General features: G+C 38.1%; 1 protein-coding gene across 3 annotated transcripts in view; it reads right to left on the bottom strand.

The window, feature by feature from the left end:
• Window positions 1-1,253: 1,253 nt before the first annotated feature.
• The window catches only part of TIPARP (TCDD inducible poly(ADP-ribose) polymerase), a 69,363-nt gene continuing 52,385 nt past the window's right edge, over window positions 1,254-18,231 (bottom strand). For all 3 annotated transcript variants that reach the window (XM_054040305.1, XM_054040304.1, XM_054040306.1), the window contains exons 3-6: window positions 10,873-11,041; window positions 8,568-8,749; window positions 2,334-2,609; window positions 1,254-1,954 (exon numbers count right to left, since the gene is read on the bottom strand). In XM_054040305.1, the coding sequence (XP_053896280.1) occupies window positions 1,507-1,954; window positions 2,334-2,609; window positions 8,568-8,749; window positions 10,873-11,041 (1,075 nt within the window). In that variant the 3' untranslated portion in view covers window positions 1,254-1,506. The remainder of the gene's footprint in view (window positions 1,955-2,333; window positions 2,610-8,567; window positions 8,750-10,872; window positions 11,042-18,231) is intronic.

Raw genomic sequence — 18,231 nt, 5'->3', positions numbered from 1 at the left:
AGTTCTCTTTTGTACCTTTTCCAATTTTTCAACATGCTTTATGAGATGTGGAAACCAGAACTGGAGACTCACTAATATATGTATTTTAACATAGAGGCAATGACATCTCCCTACTCCTACTTGATATTCCCCTGCTTATCTACCTGAGGATCATGTTCTCTCTTAGTTACAGCATCGGACTGGGAGCTCATATGCAGATGGTTACGTACCATAATCCCTAAATCCTTTTCAGTTTAACTGCCTTCCTGGATACTATCTCCCCACTTGTAACTATGGCCAGCTTTTTGTTTTGTTTTGTTCCTACATATATGACCTTGCATTTGGCTGTGTTGAAATGCGTGTTGTTAAAATAAGCCTGTTTTACCAAGCAATCCAAATTGGTCTGTGTAATTGACTAGTCCTATCATTATGTACTCCACCAGTTTTTGTGTTGCCTGCAAATTTTACCATCAATGATTTTATATTTTCTTCCAGATCATTGCTAAAGATATCAAATAGCATTGAGCCAAGAACAGATCCCTATGGGGCTTCACTAGAAACATCTCATAGGATAAGGATCCTCATTTACAATTACTTTTTAAGATCTATGAGTTAGCCAGTTTCATGTGGGCTACACTGATTTTGAAGACAGCTAATGTTTTAAAATTAGAATGTCACACAGGACTAAGTCAAATATATAATGTTAACTGTTACCTTTACCAACCAAACTTGTAATCCCATAAAAAAAATATCAAAAAGTTTGCTAGACAAGACCTATTTCCCATAAAATACTTAGTCCTGCCTTGAGTGCATAGGACTGGACTAGAAGACCTCTCAAGGTCATTCCAGACCTACAATTCAATGATTCTATGAAATCATGTTGATTTGCATTAATTATGCTACCATCCTTTCATTCTTTATGGACTGCATCCCATAACAGCCTTTCTATAATTTTGCCCAGGATCTATGTTGTTTAAATATAGGCCAGTTAAATAGGATGACACATAGTTTAAGTATTGGCATATTAGCTTTTTGTCAGTCCTCAAGAACTTCCTTAATGTTCCAAAATTTGTTTAAAAGTCAACATTATTAATTCAGAGAGCTTCTCAGCCAATTCTTGTAATAACTTGCAACCAAGAGTATCTTGATCCTGCATTTAAAAAAGTTTTAAAGATTTTGGGATCAGGGCATAATAAATTTTCAAGTCAACTATGAACCAACAATTATATGCATAAGCACAACATAATTTAAATAATTTGACCCAAACATTTTTTTAAACATGAATATTTACTAACATAAATAAACAGGGTTTTATAACAAAAGGATGGGAAAATATTTACAATTTGCACATACATAATGAAACAGCAAGTGCACAACTGGTCACTTCAGGATTTCTTCTTTTTTATTTTTTTAAGCCCTCCTCCAAGCCACTAACTTTAATCAGTTCTGCACATTTTTTCACAAAAACTACTACAAATGTCAGATAAAAGTTCATTATAATGAATAATTTAGCAGCATGGAGGATTTTCAAATGGAGACAGTGTTACTAACTTCTTCATACTGAAGAACAAAATAAGGGTAGCTCTGGTCATCGTTAAAAATGACAAAGATCTGAGGTTCAAAGTAATTGTCCACACAAGAGTCATAAAGGTCACTGGTGATGCTGCCAGGGTTCACAGGTGGCGGTCTTCTCATAGTATGATTGCCCACTGTGTATCTTCCTGTCAGTACTTTAGCCAAAAACATGTAATGAACTCCTTTGGGTGACCTTTTGGAAAAGTTATGAGAGTAGCTTGCCTTCCTGGCAAAGTAACTGCCTTGTCCAAACATGGTGGCATGCTTCCCACAGACTCGTGGATCAAAGTTGTGCTTGCAGATTCCATCCACTACATCCTGGGAGGTACCATGGAACAGGTGCCTTTCATTCATTATTCTGTCAAGCCCGGTCATTTTTTTAGACATATATTCCCTTTTCCTGGAATAGAAAAAGAAAAAGGATGAATTTTCAGTGCAGCTCTATGGATAAAAAGTTCTCCACATATTAGTGTTATCATCTTGAAGGTTAGAACTGCAAAAGGAAAAATTAGAACACTTCTTCAATGTGTCAATGTAGCATATAACCACCTTACACAAAATTTTTCAGGAAATATGTATACTGATGTTTATTTTTCAAGCAAAATTATTCAACTTAAAGCTGTTGCTTTTTTTTTTTTTTTTAAAGAAGAGATTTGATGAAGTTTATATATTCTGCTTAACAATCAGATTATATTTCATGGCCAACACCATCATTTCTTTTTTATTTCAGAAGGGAAGTTTTCCAACATGATAAAAGAAGACTATTTATATGGACTCACCTTTTATATTTCTCCCAGAGAAACTGGTTTTGCACTCTTTGTATTTTCAAAATTCTATATTTGGTCTCTGGCACAGTCTTGTGAAACAGATTGTAAATGGTTCTGTAGCTTTTATCTTCTTTAGAAACAGGCACTTGGATGAAGTCCTGAGCTGGATCCATACTAATCCAAGTTTCAGGATAAAGGTTTGGAGAGGTAATAGCAGTCGGAGATAAGACTTGTGAAGAGGCTGGTTCAGCTGATGTAGAAGATATTGGAGGATTGCCACCCAGAGTCCTAGTTTGGGAAAGAGAGAGTTTGCATTTAAAAAAAATCAGAAATAAAAAGACGACTTTCAAACTACAATTATTTAGTTACCAAGGTTCAGACTAGATGTTCGCAATGACCCTTCTGACGTTAGTCTATGAGAATCTCTTAAACTATTGCTGCTTTACGGCTATAAGGCAATGCAGTAATTTATATAGCTCAAATTCTTGTTTAAAAAGAGCATGCCAAACATCTTATCTGTTTAGTCCCTAGTCCTGTGTCCATTCAAACCAATCTGAAAACTCTCATAAGCTTGTTCAAGTACAGAATCAGTTCACTAAGGGGGGAAAATCTCAGTGCAAACACCACTGGAAACCTATTGTCATAGTAATTAGTAAGGCTTCTAATCTGCAGAAAAACTTAGAATGAGTTGCTACATGTGTCAGTGGCAGATAATTGTTTCTAAATATCTCGTACAGACAGAACACTACCAAATGGCAGTGGAATTATTTTACAAACTTTCTGTGATTCATTAACTATTTCCGTTGAACAAGCAACATACAAAATAAGAACAAAAGAACATTTTGATAACTCCCTTAGAACACCTTTCAAGAAGAAAAGGCATGCATGATTTATGATCCTGGATAAATAATGGGTAAACATAATGAATACCACAAAAGATAGCTGAATTTCAGTGTTGCATATTATTGCTCTAATGCCCTGATGAAAGCGCTCTAGAATTAGTTGCTTTTACTTGCATATCCGCATATGTTTATTTTCATGCCTTGGACCAGCCTCTGTTGCAGGGAGTGCTGCCAGGTAGAGGTGACACACGGGAGGAAGGAGCAATGCTGCTGTCTGTAAAGGCTGTGGCAGCAAAGGACCAGTCAAGCCAGAGGGAGGCAAACTGTAAGTGTTGGCTACACATACATTTGGCTGGATTTTTAAAATGCACAAAAATAAATACAGAGGGTGAAATCCTGGCCCTGCTGAAGTCCATGGGAATTTTGCCAGTGATTTCAGTGGAGCCAAGATTTCACCCATAGTGAAGAATTCCAGTTCTGAAGCATGTTTCAGGATTGTGGGCAGGTACATTTAAGACTGGCTAACTTTAGATAACTAGCATAGTTTCTGGCTTATAGTCACCTGATTAGGGACCTGAAGCTGCAAGCCTTATTCAACTGAATTATGCTTGCTTAGTTGAGTAGTCCCATGGTCGAATAAGGCTGTGCAGAGTCAGGTTCTAGGAGCTTAAAATTTGAGGGCCAGATCTTCAGGTGATGTAAACAGGTGTAGCTCCACTGAAGTCAATGGAGTCAATGCAGCTATGTCAGTTTGCATGAGCTAAGCACGTGACCTGAACTCATTTTACAATTGCCAGACTCAGGCACTGGGGAAGCAGGAAGGAAGGAAGGAAGTTGATATGGACACTTCCCTCTGATTCCAGGGCCAAGCCATGGCACAGGTGATCAGTAAAGAGTAGTCATGAGTAAGCAACACCACTTGGCCAAGGTCACATTATGAAACTGCCAATCTCTGACTTAGAGCTTTGACACGCAAGGTACAGCTGTGTATCTAATCCCAAGCAGTGGAACTCATATTAAGCACACCCTTAAAGTTACTAGGTCACTTTTATTTTACAAAAAACTTATCACTACTGAAACAGGGAAAATCTATGTGCTCTGGCTAGGAGGAAAGACAGACATGAGAACGTTCTGTTTATCAACTGGCTACATTAGAGGCGAGTTGAGTTTTGTCTACATCTCAGGCCAAATCCTGCTTGCCTTCCTTATATAAGTAGTTGAATTTAGGTCAGTGAAACTCACTGGATGGGAAAGGCAAGCAAGATTTAGCTCCCTATGCCATCTTTATAAAAAAAAGTTTACTATGGCCCTATATCTAAGAATTTGCTGAAGGCAACACTATTGCAGCCAATTTCCTTTGGTTAAAGTGTGGTTCTAGTTAAAAAGTGTGTAAAACTGGCAATTTCTTACTCAACCAGTCTGCTCTGTGGGTATTCAGAGACTCTTTACCGACTAAGTTATGTTCTCCCTGCTTTTCACAGCAGAGCCAACACAACTATGGGAGCTGGCTTCTATTCTTGTTCGTGCATTATCAGCAGAACTGTCAATTAAGTTCTGATTGCAGAATCTTTATTGTTGGCGATGTGTAAGCTAGAAAGAACGCAACGTGACTTTCTGATTAAAGGCTGAACTTACAGGGCTAAAAAATACTTAGGTTTTTAAAAACATAAGCAGCTTTTTCTATCACATTTGATTTGGGTCTCTGAGAAACAACAAACAGTGATCCCTGTAACACCATTTTTAACAAGATACTTTTCAGAGTAGAACTATACTTAAATCTATCTCCTTACATAGCTCTCATCTGTTGTACAATGCTGAAAAGGAGAACCAGTAGCCAAATTCTGATCTCAGTTACAGCCCTATTAAAAACACAACAACTCCATTGACTTCAACTCTGGATTTATTTATTCCAGTTTAACTGAGCTCAGAATTTGGCCCACTATGTTCATTAATAGTTTAAAGGAAACCCAGAGGATGGATTGTAAATGTACCTTCCTAATGATTTTGTAGTAATTGTCTGTGATATTACAATGGGGGTTGGTTTGTTGTTTTTTTGCTCGACAGGGAAACGTGTCAGTGGGTAACAAAGTTACAATAGAACCTCATTAATTCATGCTAGTGATTGGAAGACCCCGTGCAAATTAACCAATGTTACAGATTAGAGAGTAAACAAGCAAACAATAAAATCATTAAGGATATTGCATCACTTAATGTACTTTGTTCCTTTATTTTGACAAGTGTAAATTAATTGTAAGCATTTATACTACATAAAAAGTCAACATTTATCACAACTCCTATATTAAGTATCCTATCCTAAACTTAGGATCCTATCCTCTCTATTTTAGGTATAGGAAAAAAGGGGCAATCACTGTTTGTAACTGGTGGCCAATGTTGACTTTTTAATGGCAGCCACTGTACTTAATAGTGAACTAATGAAGTACTATAGAATATTTTGTAAAGTAATAAAGTCTGAATACTAAGATCCCCCCCGTACAGCACACTGCTGTCTTTCACTAATAAGTGGTGTGAGATCACTGGTTTATTTGTGAAAAGTCTCAGGGGTACTGCATTAAGAACTAAGGAGGTTTATGACAGGACAGTGGAAATTTCACTATGAGTTCACTAAAGTCACTGGGAGTTGCAGATTCTCAGCACCTTTCAGGATCAGACCCTTAAACTGTAGTAAAACAGGCACTCAGAGCAAAATATCAGTTGGCTATGATGGAAAACATCTCATGTCTTTATTTTCCCCATAAGATTAGAATCAGAAGTGTTATAACTAGAAGTCCATGTTTTTATATATTTACTCTTTCTTCCCAATATCGTTTTATTGTTCTTGGTTTTCCCCACACCAGACTATAACTGAAAATATTTCCAACAATTACTTGTTTCAAGGCCCTGAACAAATTAACTTTCACCTCACAATTATGATGCTATAACAATTCAGCAAGCTAATGAGCATTCTAGACCTAATACAGCAGTTAAATCTTCTTTGATTGGCCCAGCATGACAAGCTGCCAGTCAGACTAATGATTTCCACCCCTTTGCTAAGAGGACAATATGTTCCTAACTACTGGACTCTGACAATAATGTTTCCAGCTATGCTGGTGAGATCACAAAAATGGCATTTTTATGAGTTCTAATCAAAAAGGACTACAATGCAACACTTTTCTCATTTGGCCTTTGGGTGAACAAGTTCACCCCCAATGCAGAGGATGATAAAACAAGGCATGCTTTATCTCTAATTGTTCTTGAAAATGATAAAGTGTTTTTAAACATTTGTTTTTTATGAAGCCCAGAACTGATGGCTTGGTGATCACTAAAGAGAGTGAGAAGTAGAAATGTGGACAACAGTTTGGCAAGCTTCAAGTACATCTGTACCTCTCATGTTCAGAAGCCCAAATTTGGGTACATCTGTAAATTATATCCTTTAAAAATAAAATAAAATAAAAGCCAGCCAGCATCCCCTAGTGGGAAGGATGTTATTCATCCTGCAAGGTGTTAAGCACATAGATGCCAGCATTGTGAAAGCCTTGGCTGGTATGATTCTCTACATAAGCTGGGAGCCTGGGGACAGGAAGGTACTCAGCCACAGGAGGGCCACGACGGATTAGGGTGAACGTTAGCTTCATATGAATATGGATACAGTGTGTCTGGAGTTCAGATATACACCCAAATGTCCATCCAAACTGCTGGAGGTCCCAAGCTCCTACATCCCTACAACACTCCATCCCACAACAGGCTTTCCCTCATGACAGCAGGCTGGTCCTCCCCACCTTTCATCCACTCTCAGAACCAGGGGCCAAGTGTTCCCTTCCACTCCTTGCCTCAACCCCTCCTGCTTGCATTAGAATTCACGGACTAGCTGAGGCAGGGTGACAAAGGAGGAGCAGTCAGCTAAAGGTTGGCTCTCCATAGTACCACCTCGTAGCAGGAAGCTGAGAGCTCCCAGGCCAAGCCAGTAGAAGTACAGAAATTACATTGCAGTATCCAACATTGCTGATAGTATGTTGGCATCCCATGCACTGGAGTTCTACTGTTTCACGGTTTGCAGCATGCACGAGATAGAAGTACAAGAGTGATCCCATTTAGCTAATCAACAACACAAGCTGCTACCAGAAATCCGTGCCTGCTCTCCCAAACAAGACTTTGCCCGAGCAGAAAGGATCCAAGGGGTGGGGAGAGTGGAAGGCTCCTTATGCCTTCTACCAAACGTGTGCACCTGTGTAGAGTTGTGCACTATTGAAGGTTAGATTTTGAGTACAGGCTAGAAATCATATTCAAGGGGAGAAAATGGCTACTCAGAGGTGCAGTAAGTTAAATATAGACTCAGTTTCTTCCTATCACATCCCCTACATTTTGTGGCCAGCACTTTCCAACTATTTGCTGGTATGCCTTACTTCACAGGCAGAACTCCCAGTGATTTCAATGGATTGGGGACTTTAAAAGTTTGTGCTCAGCTACAGTAGGGTTGTGCCCTGTAGGCATTCACTCCTAAAGTGCCAGGCCAGAAAAGGCCATTAAGCGTTGGCATGCCATTTCCCCGCTCCATTGGTCATGGAACACAATCCTCCATGATCAATAAATCAATATGTTTCAGAGAGAGGCTTGAACTTAAACCTCGGCTTCAAACATTTGGAAACATAATGCACATTGAGCTCAGGAATTCACAGCTCAGGCTGATGCCTGTTGTGGGGCAATGGACGGTCATTTCAGAATTGGCACTTAACTACAGTGTAGTGCTATAATTGAGATATTTTGCTACTGTTATTACTTAAGTTACTTTTCAGTGAACATCTTCAGTACATGCCCAAGGAAATCTACACTGTGCATGAGAAAGTCAGAGAAAAGAACTTTAAGCCTAATACTAGAGTTATTCTTTGCATCTACTTCTAAACTGCTGAGCAGTGTTGCTGTGGGCTGTTAAATAGTTGCAGAGTTTCACCACAGAGATGGCTGCACTAACTGTGTGCGGGGTGAAGTGATTCTGCTACATGTTTATAAATCTATTGGTAAAGTTTTCAAAGCTTTGGGCTCTTTCTAAGTGCAAAAATCTATGGTCCTGGTTCAGGAAAGCACTTAAGCATAAGCTTAGCATTAAATATGTGCTTAAGCACCTTTCCTCTACAAGAATGCTTTACTAAATCAGGGCCCATATTTATACATAAAAAATAAGTATCACTAATTCAGAAATCCTACTAGATTGAGTACCAAAGCACTCGATTTGAGTTCAGTGGCCTGCAGTAAATAATACTGGACATACCTATTATTTCTAGATTTTCCTAGCCAGTAAGGAAAAATTCCCTTTGTCATGTCTTAAGAAAGGAAAGTAACCATTGTTGAAAGACCTTTGAAAAGTACCCTTTCACAGTAAGAAGTTTTCACCCCCCCCCAGGATACCTACTGTAAGAATGGCATCAGCACAACACATGAGCGAAGAAGGGGTCGCCTCTTGATTTCTCTTCGGAAACATGCATTTTGTTGGAAGCCATCTTTGATGTTCAAGATATACTGATTGTGCCAGGTAACAAACCGGACCTCTTTCAGACCCCGACAGTTGGCTTCTTCTATCAATCGTACAACAGGCTGTTTGAGAAAGAAAGAAAAAAAGTAAGTTACGGTAACAATGCAAAAGAACTAATGCTGCTTCTATCTTCAACTGTTTTTGTAAAGTGTTTTTAATAATATAACAATTCAACTACCCAGCTAAAAGGTTAAATGGGTATTTGTCTAATCACATTATAAACCTCAAATGTCTGCTTCAGAAGCACTAATAAAATGGAGAATTACATTTAATATGATTTATATATTCATTTTATTTATTTGCATATAGATTGTTCTTCATTCAAGGATCTCAGAATGCTTGACAAATATAAAATAAGTCTCACTATACTCCTGTGAGAGTGAGAAATAATAGCATCCACATTTTACAGATGGATAAACTGAGGCACAGAAGGGTTAAGTGACTTGCTGAAGCTCATACAGCAAGTCACTGGTAAAGATGAGAATTGAACACAGGAATCCCAGCATTAAAACCAAACCATTCATCTGCCTTCCCAAAGTGAGTTTTCAGAACAATGAACTGATCAAAATGAAAAGAATTTTCCTTTAAGAATAAGTCTCTATAACATATTCTCTCATATCTTAAAATCAGTTTTTGAGGGTTTAGCCACACTGCTCTGAAACTAGCATGTGTTAATTTGCTCTTAAATTTGATAGTACCTATTAGTCAGCTTCCACATTTAAAATGTTATCACAGGTCACTTGTGGAACAAAAGTTCAGCAGAGCATAGTTCTCATTTTATTGCTGTCTCTGCTGGCTGTATGCAATATTGATTCTATTCAACAGTCACCCTGATGTTTAAGTAATTTTCTACATTTCTGTGGCTGTTTCTAAAGGAGGAATTGGAGACTAATATTATAAACCTTTGTGTAGCAAAGTGCAATAATGTTCTCATGATTCTGGTGACGCTCTTGGAACTAACTAGTTTCATTCTCTAATACCAGAGGATTTTGGAAACATTGCTCCCTGAGCCAATAGACTCTCAAAAAGAGGAAAACATTACGGAGGTTTAGTGGCTCTGTTTTACTAAAACTCATTAGATTGTGGTTCTCTACTTCTGTATTTTTACAGGAACAAGTCTAAGCCAGGTACAAGCTGAAAATAAATCTAATCCTACAGGACCAACCTGTACTCAGCAGCTCTGCAGATATACGAGGGGAAAAGGGCACACAGGAGGGAGTACAGGTCTGTCGCATCTTAGGCGCATTTAACATACGCGATTTCAACTTTATGTGGTCGGGGGAAAAAAAAAAGTTTTAATACTATACCTGTAGTGCGGGCGATTTTGCCCACCATTGAACTCAATGGAGTTCTGGCTATACGCGGTTTTCACTTTACGCGCTAACTGCGGAATGGAACCCCTGCGTAAGATGAGACAGACCTGTAGTCGGTGTTGTCTGAATGGGTGCTCTGCTTCTGCATGCTGGGGAACTCTGAGAAGGATTCTGCCTCCTTGAGGCACAGTCCCTCTTGGCACTTCAACCTGGGGCAATGTGGCTCCACGCTGCCCCAATGCAGGTGCCCCTATGGCAAGATTAAGCCCAGCAGATGAAATTCACTATCCTGCCCCAGTTCACTAAGACCAAGTAAATGAGTTTGAGCAGGGGAACTACGTGGAGACTGGGGCTGGGCAGAACTAAAATAACCTCTACCTATAGGTTAGCAGAGTAAGTAGTCACACAGCTGCTACTCCAACTTCTGCACTAGAGTAGTTGATGAAACCAATGGAAAGCACCTTCACAACACTTTGGTCAATGAATCAGGCCAATGACAGAACCACTGGCCAAGTCCCTGTTCTTTCCCCGCCCCAACCCAGAGCCTCTGCACTTGCAGAAGGACTGAGGTGTTCTGCAGACCTGGAAGCTTTCTATGGCCATAAGATGCAGGGTGAATTTTGACCACAGAGAAACAAAATCTTTGCTGTTTTATATATCAATAGAGTCACGGTGGAGATGAAAACTATTCAGTCCCCTGCAAATGAGGGGTATTGGCCCCCAGAGAAAGGACATATCAAATATTATACAGATACTACACTTGTTTTGGGCAAAGAGATCAAGAAGGAGTGATACCCACTCCACCTGAGCAGGTGTTTCCAATATAAGTTTTGATTTTGGTCCAAAACAGGTTTATGGAAAGTTTCAGATACCTCTGAGTACTCTCTCCAGCCAAAATGGTCCCGGCAGAAGTATTTCCAGACTGTGTAGTAGTTGGAATTGGAACTGGTGCAGGATGGTGTGGACAGCCTCCGCATTTGGTCAAACTCAATAGTTTCATACAAGTTCATAACATTCAGATCTACCAAAAACTCATGTCCCCTGGAAAGAATAAGAAAAACAAATAATTTTCAATTTTTAATACATCCAAGGACACCTTGGGGGAGAGAGGGTTGGAAACAATGCTATTACAACATGTCTCTATTGCACCAGGCTTATCCACTACTGGCAAGCCAAACAAAGGTGGAATTCTGAGCACTCAGGGTCAAATTTTGTACTCATACCTCAAGCAACTGCATGGTCTTCAGCAGGGCTGCATGGGATGTAAGTGGACGCAATTTGGGCCTCCCTATTTATAGCCAGATTACGACAAAACATGGCTATGTACAGCATAGAGTTGTACCATCTTGGGACTGTGGATGGGGGGGTCAGGAAGTTCCAGAACGCCAGGTTGTGTATCTACTACTCCATGCCTTAGGATGCTGCAGGATATTTTACTCTCTCTGGCTGGTCAATGAGGAGGAAAAGCAATGGAGCCACAACCCCACTTTCTCTCCACCCCCTTTGTAGAAAGTGTTAGGAGGGGGTTGCCACTGCACTCATCCTCCTAATATAGGGACCACCTGTTCCTTGCTTAGAGAATAGAAGAGGGGAAGGTTCCTAGTTCTTTCTCCAACAAACACACAGACTATGGGCAATCTAACCCTTAATATATCTATAAGGACACTGGTGAGGAAATATTGTATAAGCATAGAAAGAAAAGAAACCTTCCTAGTACAGAGATATTTGTTCACTATAGATGAGTTATGGAAAGATCAATATATGCATCCTTGACATTTGTAGCATACTATCAAGCAAATACATCACACAACCCTGTTTGATGAAGCAGCCAAATACTATTCAAAAGGTTATTCTTGTGAAAGTTAGTGCTTCAGGAAAGAAGCGGAAATGTAAATGTCTCCAGATGAGGAGCATCTGCTGCTAATCCACCAGAGAGTTCAATTATCTTTCATCACATGTGCAGCAGAAAAGAACTGGCATAATATGAAAAGAAAAACTGATTTCACTATTATGAAGCTTACCCAGAGAAATATTTGCTTTTTGTTCTGCTAGCTGTATTGCTGCTACAAAATCGACACTTCAACATGCAACTTTATATAAAAGTAATTTGGTGCTTTCAGAAGTATAATGAGAGAAAATTGATATTACCTATCAAGAGTCGGCGCCTATATTTTTTACTTCAAGGAAAAATATAAGGCTGTTATGCTGATGTAGGAGTCATGTTTAAATGTGGCATCAGTATGGTTCAGCAAAAATGGCTTCTAATACCACTTCACCAGCCATTATTGAGGGAGATAACCAATGTTTTACAGAATGTTTTGCTCTAAGCAAACAATCCCTACTAGCCAGCCAAACTTTTTGAAACCAGTTTCAGAGGAACAGCAAAGATGGTCTTGACCTTCAAAGTTTTGAACTGATCCAATCTAAACATCTCTCTCTAATTTGAGGGTGTTTGGATTTGTGTTCAAAAAGGCTATTCATATGAAGTCTTTAAGTCCCATCTCCAGTTGAAGCTGCATGTACATAGATCCCAAGCACAGTTCCTAAGCCAGTAGAGACAGGGAGTATGGGAGTTTTCTTGCAAGATTATAGAATGGGGCTAAGCAGTGGTTTATGAAATTATGAACTTCACCTCATTGATAATAGTCTTCAAAGACCTTAACATATTCCATTATCCTTAATGAATGTGTTATGGTTTATTTAGATAAAATATTTATGACTCAGATGTGAATAGCTTTATTTACAGTAGTGGGCTAGAATGTTAGATTTTAACTCATGTTGAGAAGCGCCTTACTTCTTGCATGAGTATATCACAACCTCGCCCCTAGGTTGTCAGCTTTTCTAGGCAGGGGATATGTCTTATCTATGTTCTGTAAAGTGCAGTATAAATTTTTACTGAGATACATGGGTGTTCAGTAATACAAGAATAGTATTTCTTCTTTGACAATTTGCCTACTTTCATAGTCGTTTGAAAATTGATGTTTGTGGGAGCCCCGGCAACAAATCACAACATTTGTGCATATACTGGACTTTCTGCCTATTGTTTTGAAAATAGGATTCCATTTTCTATAAACTGCCATAAAATTAATTTACAGCAAGTTTGTGTTGTCAGCCAATAAATAAATAAATAAAACCAAGTAGCTTAAAAACTACTGCTTAGTAGCCAACCGAGAAATACTTCAAAGATAAGTGGTTTATTAGCAAATTGGAGCTTCCACCTGGACATTCCAAGGAATGAATGATTCCACAGGAACACTGATGACAGTGCAAAGAGACAGCTTTGTGGGGATCAAAGCATATATCAGGCATACCTATATCTGTCTGTATAAAATAAATGATCAATTCCTGACAGGCCTGCAAAAAGCTGCTTACACAGTATCACTCCACTCTTACAAGAAGAATCAGATTTCTTAGTAAAATGATTAGGATTAGCATATTGCCCAGCTAATGCTGTTGGTTCTCACTTATATGCTATTTACACGCTTTCACATTTCAATAGTTTTTCCACTTAGAGCTAATAACTCAGATGAATGAATCTTTTGAGTATTATCAACATGGCATTTAACCCAATGTGAAGTATTTCTTTTTTGCACTGACTATAGCCTGCAAAAATATGGCTAATATTTGAAACGTATAAGTTTGTTAAAAACTCTCGCATGTTAAACCTGCAAAAAAAAAAAAAAAAAACTGCCATATTTGACACTCGTTATGGCAAAAGTAATGGGTACTTAAACATGGGTTAGCGGCACTTTATTGATTTGCTTGAGAAAGCCAGGAGAGACTGCAGCTTATCTCACATTATCGCTATTCACCTTGCAATCTGTGGTTTTCTATCAAAGAATCACAAGGAATGGGTCTAAATCCTGAGAGGTGCTGAACACAAGCAACTCTCTTTGAACTCCCAATGGGAGCTGTAAGCGCACAGCACATTTCAGGATTTAGTATTATTGTTTGTGTGTTTTGTTTGCTGTTAGGCTCCTGAAGTGCTAGGCACTTCCCAGACATACAAGAAGGGACAATGATGCTTGCTCCCACGAGCTCCCAGTCTAAGAAATTGGCCCAGTGTTATTTGAACGAACGGTTCATGGTATTGTTTTAGCTTAGCTCTCTTTGTTCTTCAATATGCTTTTATATAGTCTTTAAGGACAGGTATGAGAAAAATACTAAATTACATTTTTTACAGTTCCACCAGCTGCTCTCTCCTAAACACTCTGGGCCAAATTCACCCCTTTTCTAACTCCACTGAAGTCAACATGGAGTTACGCCAGGGATGAATTTGGCCCATTCCATTTCAGAGACTCACTGCTGAGAACTTTCAGTCTCACTGCAGCAGTAGAACTGTGTAATAGAATGTCTCCATCTGGTAAAAATCCACCTCTTTCATATTTATAAATTGCTACATATAAGGCACATTTTGCAAGTCAATCAATACTGTTATCTAAATGATGTCATGTCGTAGCTGTGATTCTAAAAGGATTTCTGTTGAGAAGATAGTATAATGTGCAAAATCGCTAGAATAGTTAACCATTTGTTCACTACACATGCCAACATATGAAATCATTACAACCTGAATCTGGATATGAAAAATCACTAAATCCTGAAAAGGAGGGCTACTTTAGTACTTTCTGTGTCATCTTATCAGTAGCTCCTCCTACCCTATGAAATCTTGAAACACTAATGAAATCTGATGATCCACAGTATATTTCATCAATGCATAATGCACAAACACCCACACTGATTCAGAAATGTGTCCTCTTATCCAGCATTATTTTAAGAGTAATATCCTACACTTTAGGTAAGAACAGTATGTACAAACCAAACATTGCATGTAAATGATAAAAAATAGGGCTTTCAATTAATCTCCGTTAACTCATGCAATTAACTAAAAAAATTAATCGCTATTAATCGCACTCATAACAATAGAATACCAATTGAAATTTATTAAATATTTTTGGATGTTTTTCTACATTTTCAATATTGATTTCAATTACAACGCAGAATACAAAGTGGGCAGTGTTCACTTTATATTATTATTTTTTATTACAAATATATGCACTGTACAAATAAACAAAAGAAACAGTATTTTTCAATTCACCTTGTACAAGTACTGAAGTGCAATCTCTTTATCGTGAAAGTGCAACTTACAAATGCAGATTTTTTTGGTTATATAACTGCACTCAAAAACAAAACAGTGTAAAACTTTAGCGCCTACAAGTCCACTGAGTCCTACTTCTTGGTCGGCCAATTTCTAAGACAAACAAGGTTGGTTATAATTTGCAGGAGATAATGCTGCCTGCTTCTTGTTTATAAAGTCACCTGAAAGTGAGAACAGGCCTTTGCATGGTACTGTTGTAGCCGGTGTTGCAAGATATTTACGTGCCAGATGCACTAAAGATTCATATGCCCCTTTATGCTTTGGCCACCATTCCATGTTGATGACTGTTAAAAAAAAATAATCCATCAATTACATTTGTGACTGTACTCCTTGGAGGGGAGGGGAAGGGGGAAAAGAACTGAATGTCTCTTGCTCTGTTTTACCCATATTCTGAATATATTTCATGTTATAGTAGTCTTGGATGATGACCCAGCACATGTTCATTTTAAGAACACTTTCACAGCAGATTTGACAAAACGCAAAGAAGGTACTGATGTGAGATTTCTAAAAACAGCTAAGGCACTCGACCTAAGGTTCAAGAATCTGAAGTGCCATACAAAATCTGAGAGGGACGAGGTGTGGAGCATGCTTTTAGAAGTCTTAAAAGAGCAACACTGATGCAGAAACTACAAAACGCAAACCACCAAAAAAGAAAATCAACCTTCTGCTGGTGGCATCTGACTCAGATGATGAAAATGAACATGCATCGGTCCGCACTGCTTTGGATCGTTATCAAGCAGAACCCATCATCAGCATGGAAGCATGTCCTCTGGAATGGTGGTTGAAGCATGAAGGGACATATGACTCTTTAGTGCATCTGGCACGTAAATATCTTGCAACACCAGCTACAACAGTACCATGCAAAGGCCTGTTCTCACTTTCAGGTGACATTGTAAACAAGAAGCAGGCAGCATTATCTCCTGCAAATTATAACCAACCTTGTTTGTCTGAGTGATTGGCTGACCAAAAAGTAGGACTGAGTGGACTTGTAGGCTCTAAAATTTTGCATTGTTTTATTTTTGAATGCAGTTTTTTTTGTACATAATTCTACATTTGTAAATTCAACTTTCATGATAAAGAGATTGCACTACAGTACTTGTATGAGGTGAATTGAAAAATACAATTTGTTTTTTACAGTTTAAATATCTGTAATAAAAATAAACAAAGTGAGCACTGTACACTGTGTATTCTGTTATAACGGAAAGTATATTTGAAACTCTAGTAAACATCCAAAAATATTTAAAATAAATGGTATTCTGGTGTTGTTTAACAGCACGATTAATCACACTTAATTTTTTTAAGCGCTTGACAGCCCTAATAAAAAATAAACAATGATAAGAAAACCAGCACTACTTGTAATAAATTACCAGTGTGAACCTGCTGAAACTGAACTCAAGTCAAGAATACATACACTTTCTGGAGTGAAAAAAGCACCTTCCTGGTATGCAGTCATTTTGTTCCATAACAATAAGTTGTAAACTACTTTATTTGAAAACAATGCGTGAAATCATGAGGATATCATTTCCGTTGAAAAGCTGAGCTAGATTATCTGAAGTATTTGCAAGCAGCATTGTAAATGTGAATATGTGTGTAAATTTTTTCCATGACAATATTTGCAATTCTGTTTCAGAGGATTTTTGTTTTTTTACCTTAAAATATACACTTACCTTTGTATATTTTGACACAAATTCATCTTTGAATAAAATATTTTAATTTTGAAAAGATCAAGGGTTCTTTGTTTGTTTCCTTTTCACAATAGGATTGTTTTGGAATAAAACATGGGCTCAGATTCACTCCCAATTTATCTTATTTTGAAGCCAAAGCGCATGACACACTGCAATTTTTAAATCCACAAAATTCAGTCCTAGTCACATAATCGCAGTGAAATGCAAAAAAATAAAATGTAGTTTTAAAAATGTTTGGTGAATTATTTATACATCAATATTTTCTTTAATCCAAAAACACAAAGAGTTATATTAGCCACACAAAATGTGTTTTCAAGGCCACAGCCCTTCCTAAAGTATCACATAAGTGATTAAGTTCCTTGGAGGACCAAAGTCATAAAATGTTGAATGCTGATAAACAAATTTCACAGGCACCCAAATAATGGCTGATTACTCATACATGACTTTGATGTTTCTAATCACATATTTAACTGTACTAAAATACAGAATCGGACATACACTTTCAACTACATTATAAGGTGATGAGAAATGAAGTACTATGCAATACTGATGAGCTGTATGAGGGAAAAATGTTATTAATTTTAGGGGAATATACTGAACTGTGTGGTTATTTTAGTAATGTCTTGATGGCAGCAACTTAGACTTAATGGGTCAACTTTCCAAACTCAGCATAATGGCTGTACATAGAAAACCCTCATGCACAAATCATTTAACTGCACCAGCAAATGGGAACTTGGGAGTTTTTCTTATGGCTTTTCTTCTGATAGTTCTTCAGCCAGAGCAAAAGGTCAATTTATTCTTTCCCATAGTAACTATGAGGTTTACATTGTCAGATACTGATCCAATAAATTGACTTGCAATTACTTCCTCCCCTCCCCCCCACTTACATCTGTAATTATGGAGAATCTGTTCACAGCTGAGTCTGCAACTAGTTCCCATTATAAGTCCTATGTTTAGTGTCCTTATAACTCTGGCTAGCAAAAATAGCTTGGCCTGAAAATTGCTGTTTACTCTGAAGGCTAAGGAGAATTGTTCTGAAAAGCTTTCGTTAAATTAGTCAAGCTATTTCTTAGTTTCAGATCATTATTGAAGAATCAGTCTGATTTTTACTGGTGTGCAATGTTTTTTGTAAATTTGTAGCTCAGTGGTTCCCAGCCTTTTCCATACCAAATTCCCCTCCCATTTAGCAATAGAAGGGTAGCTCCTTAACACTTGTCGGCAATCCCTAGGTTGAGATCCCATCCATCCAGCTCAAACACAGCTTATTCCTCCTCCCCCTTCAAAGACATTCTTCTTAGTGAATAAAACAAGTTGTAATTAAGAAAAATTAGTAATAATCAGTGTATCTAATTGTAATGTTTACAGTCTGAGAATTTTGTCCTCTGGTGGCT

This window comes from Malaclemys terrapin, chromosome 9, assembly GCF_027887155.1.
Source record: "Malaclemys terrapin pileata isolate rMalTer1 chromosome 9, rMalTer1.hap1, whole genome shotgun sequence".
Classification (NCBI taxonomy): Eukaryota; Metazoa; Chordata; order Testudines; family Emydidae; genus Malaclemys; species Malaclemys terrapin.
The sequence above is the reverse complement of the archived record's forward strand: the minus strand, read 5'-3'. Positions and strand labels throughout refer to the sequence as shown.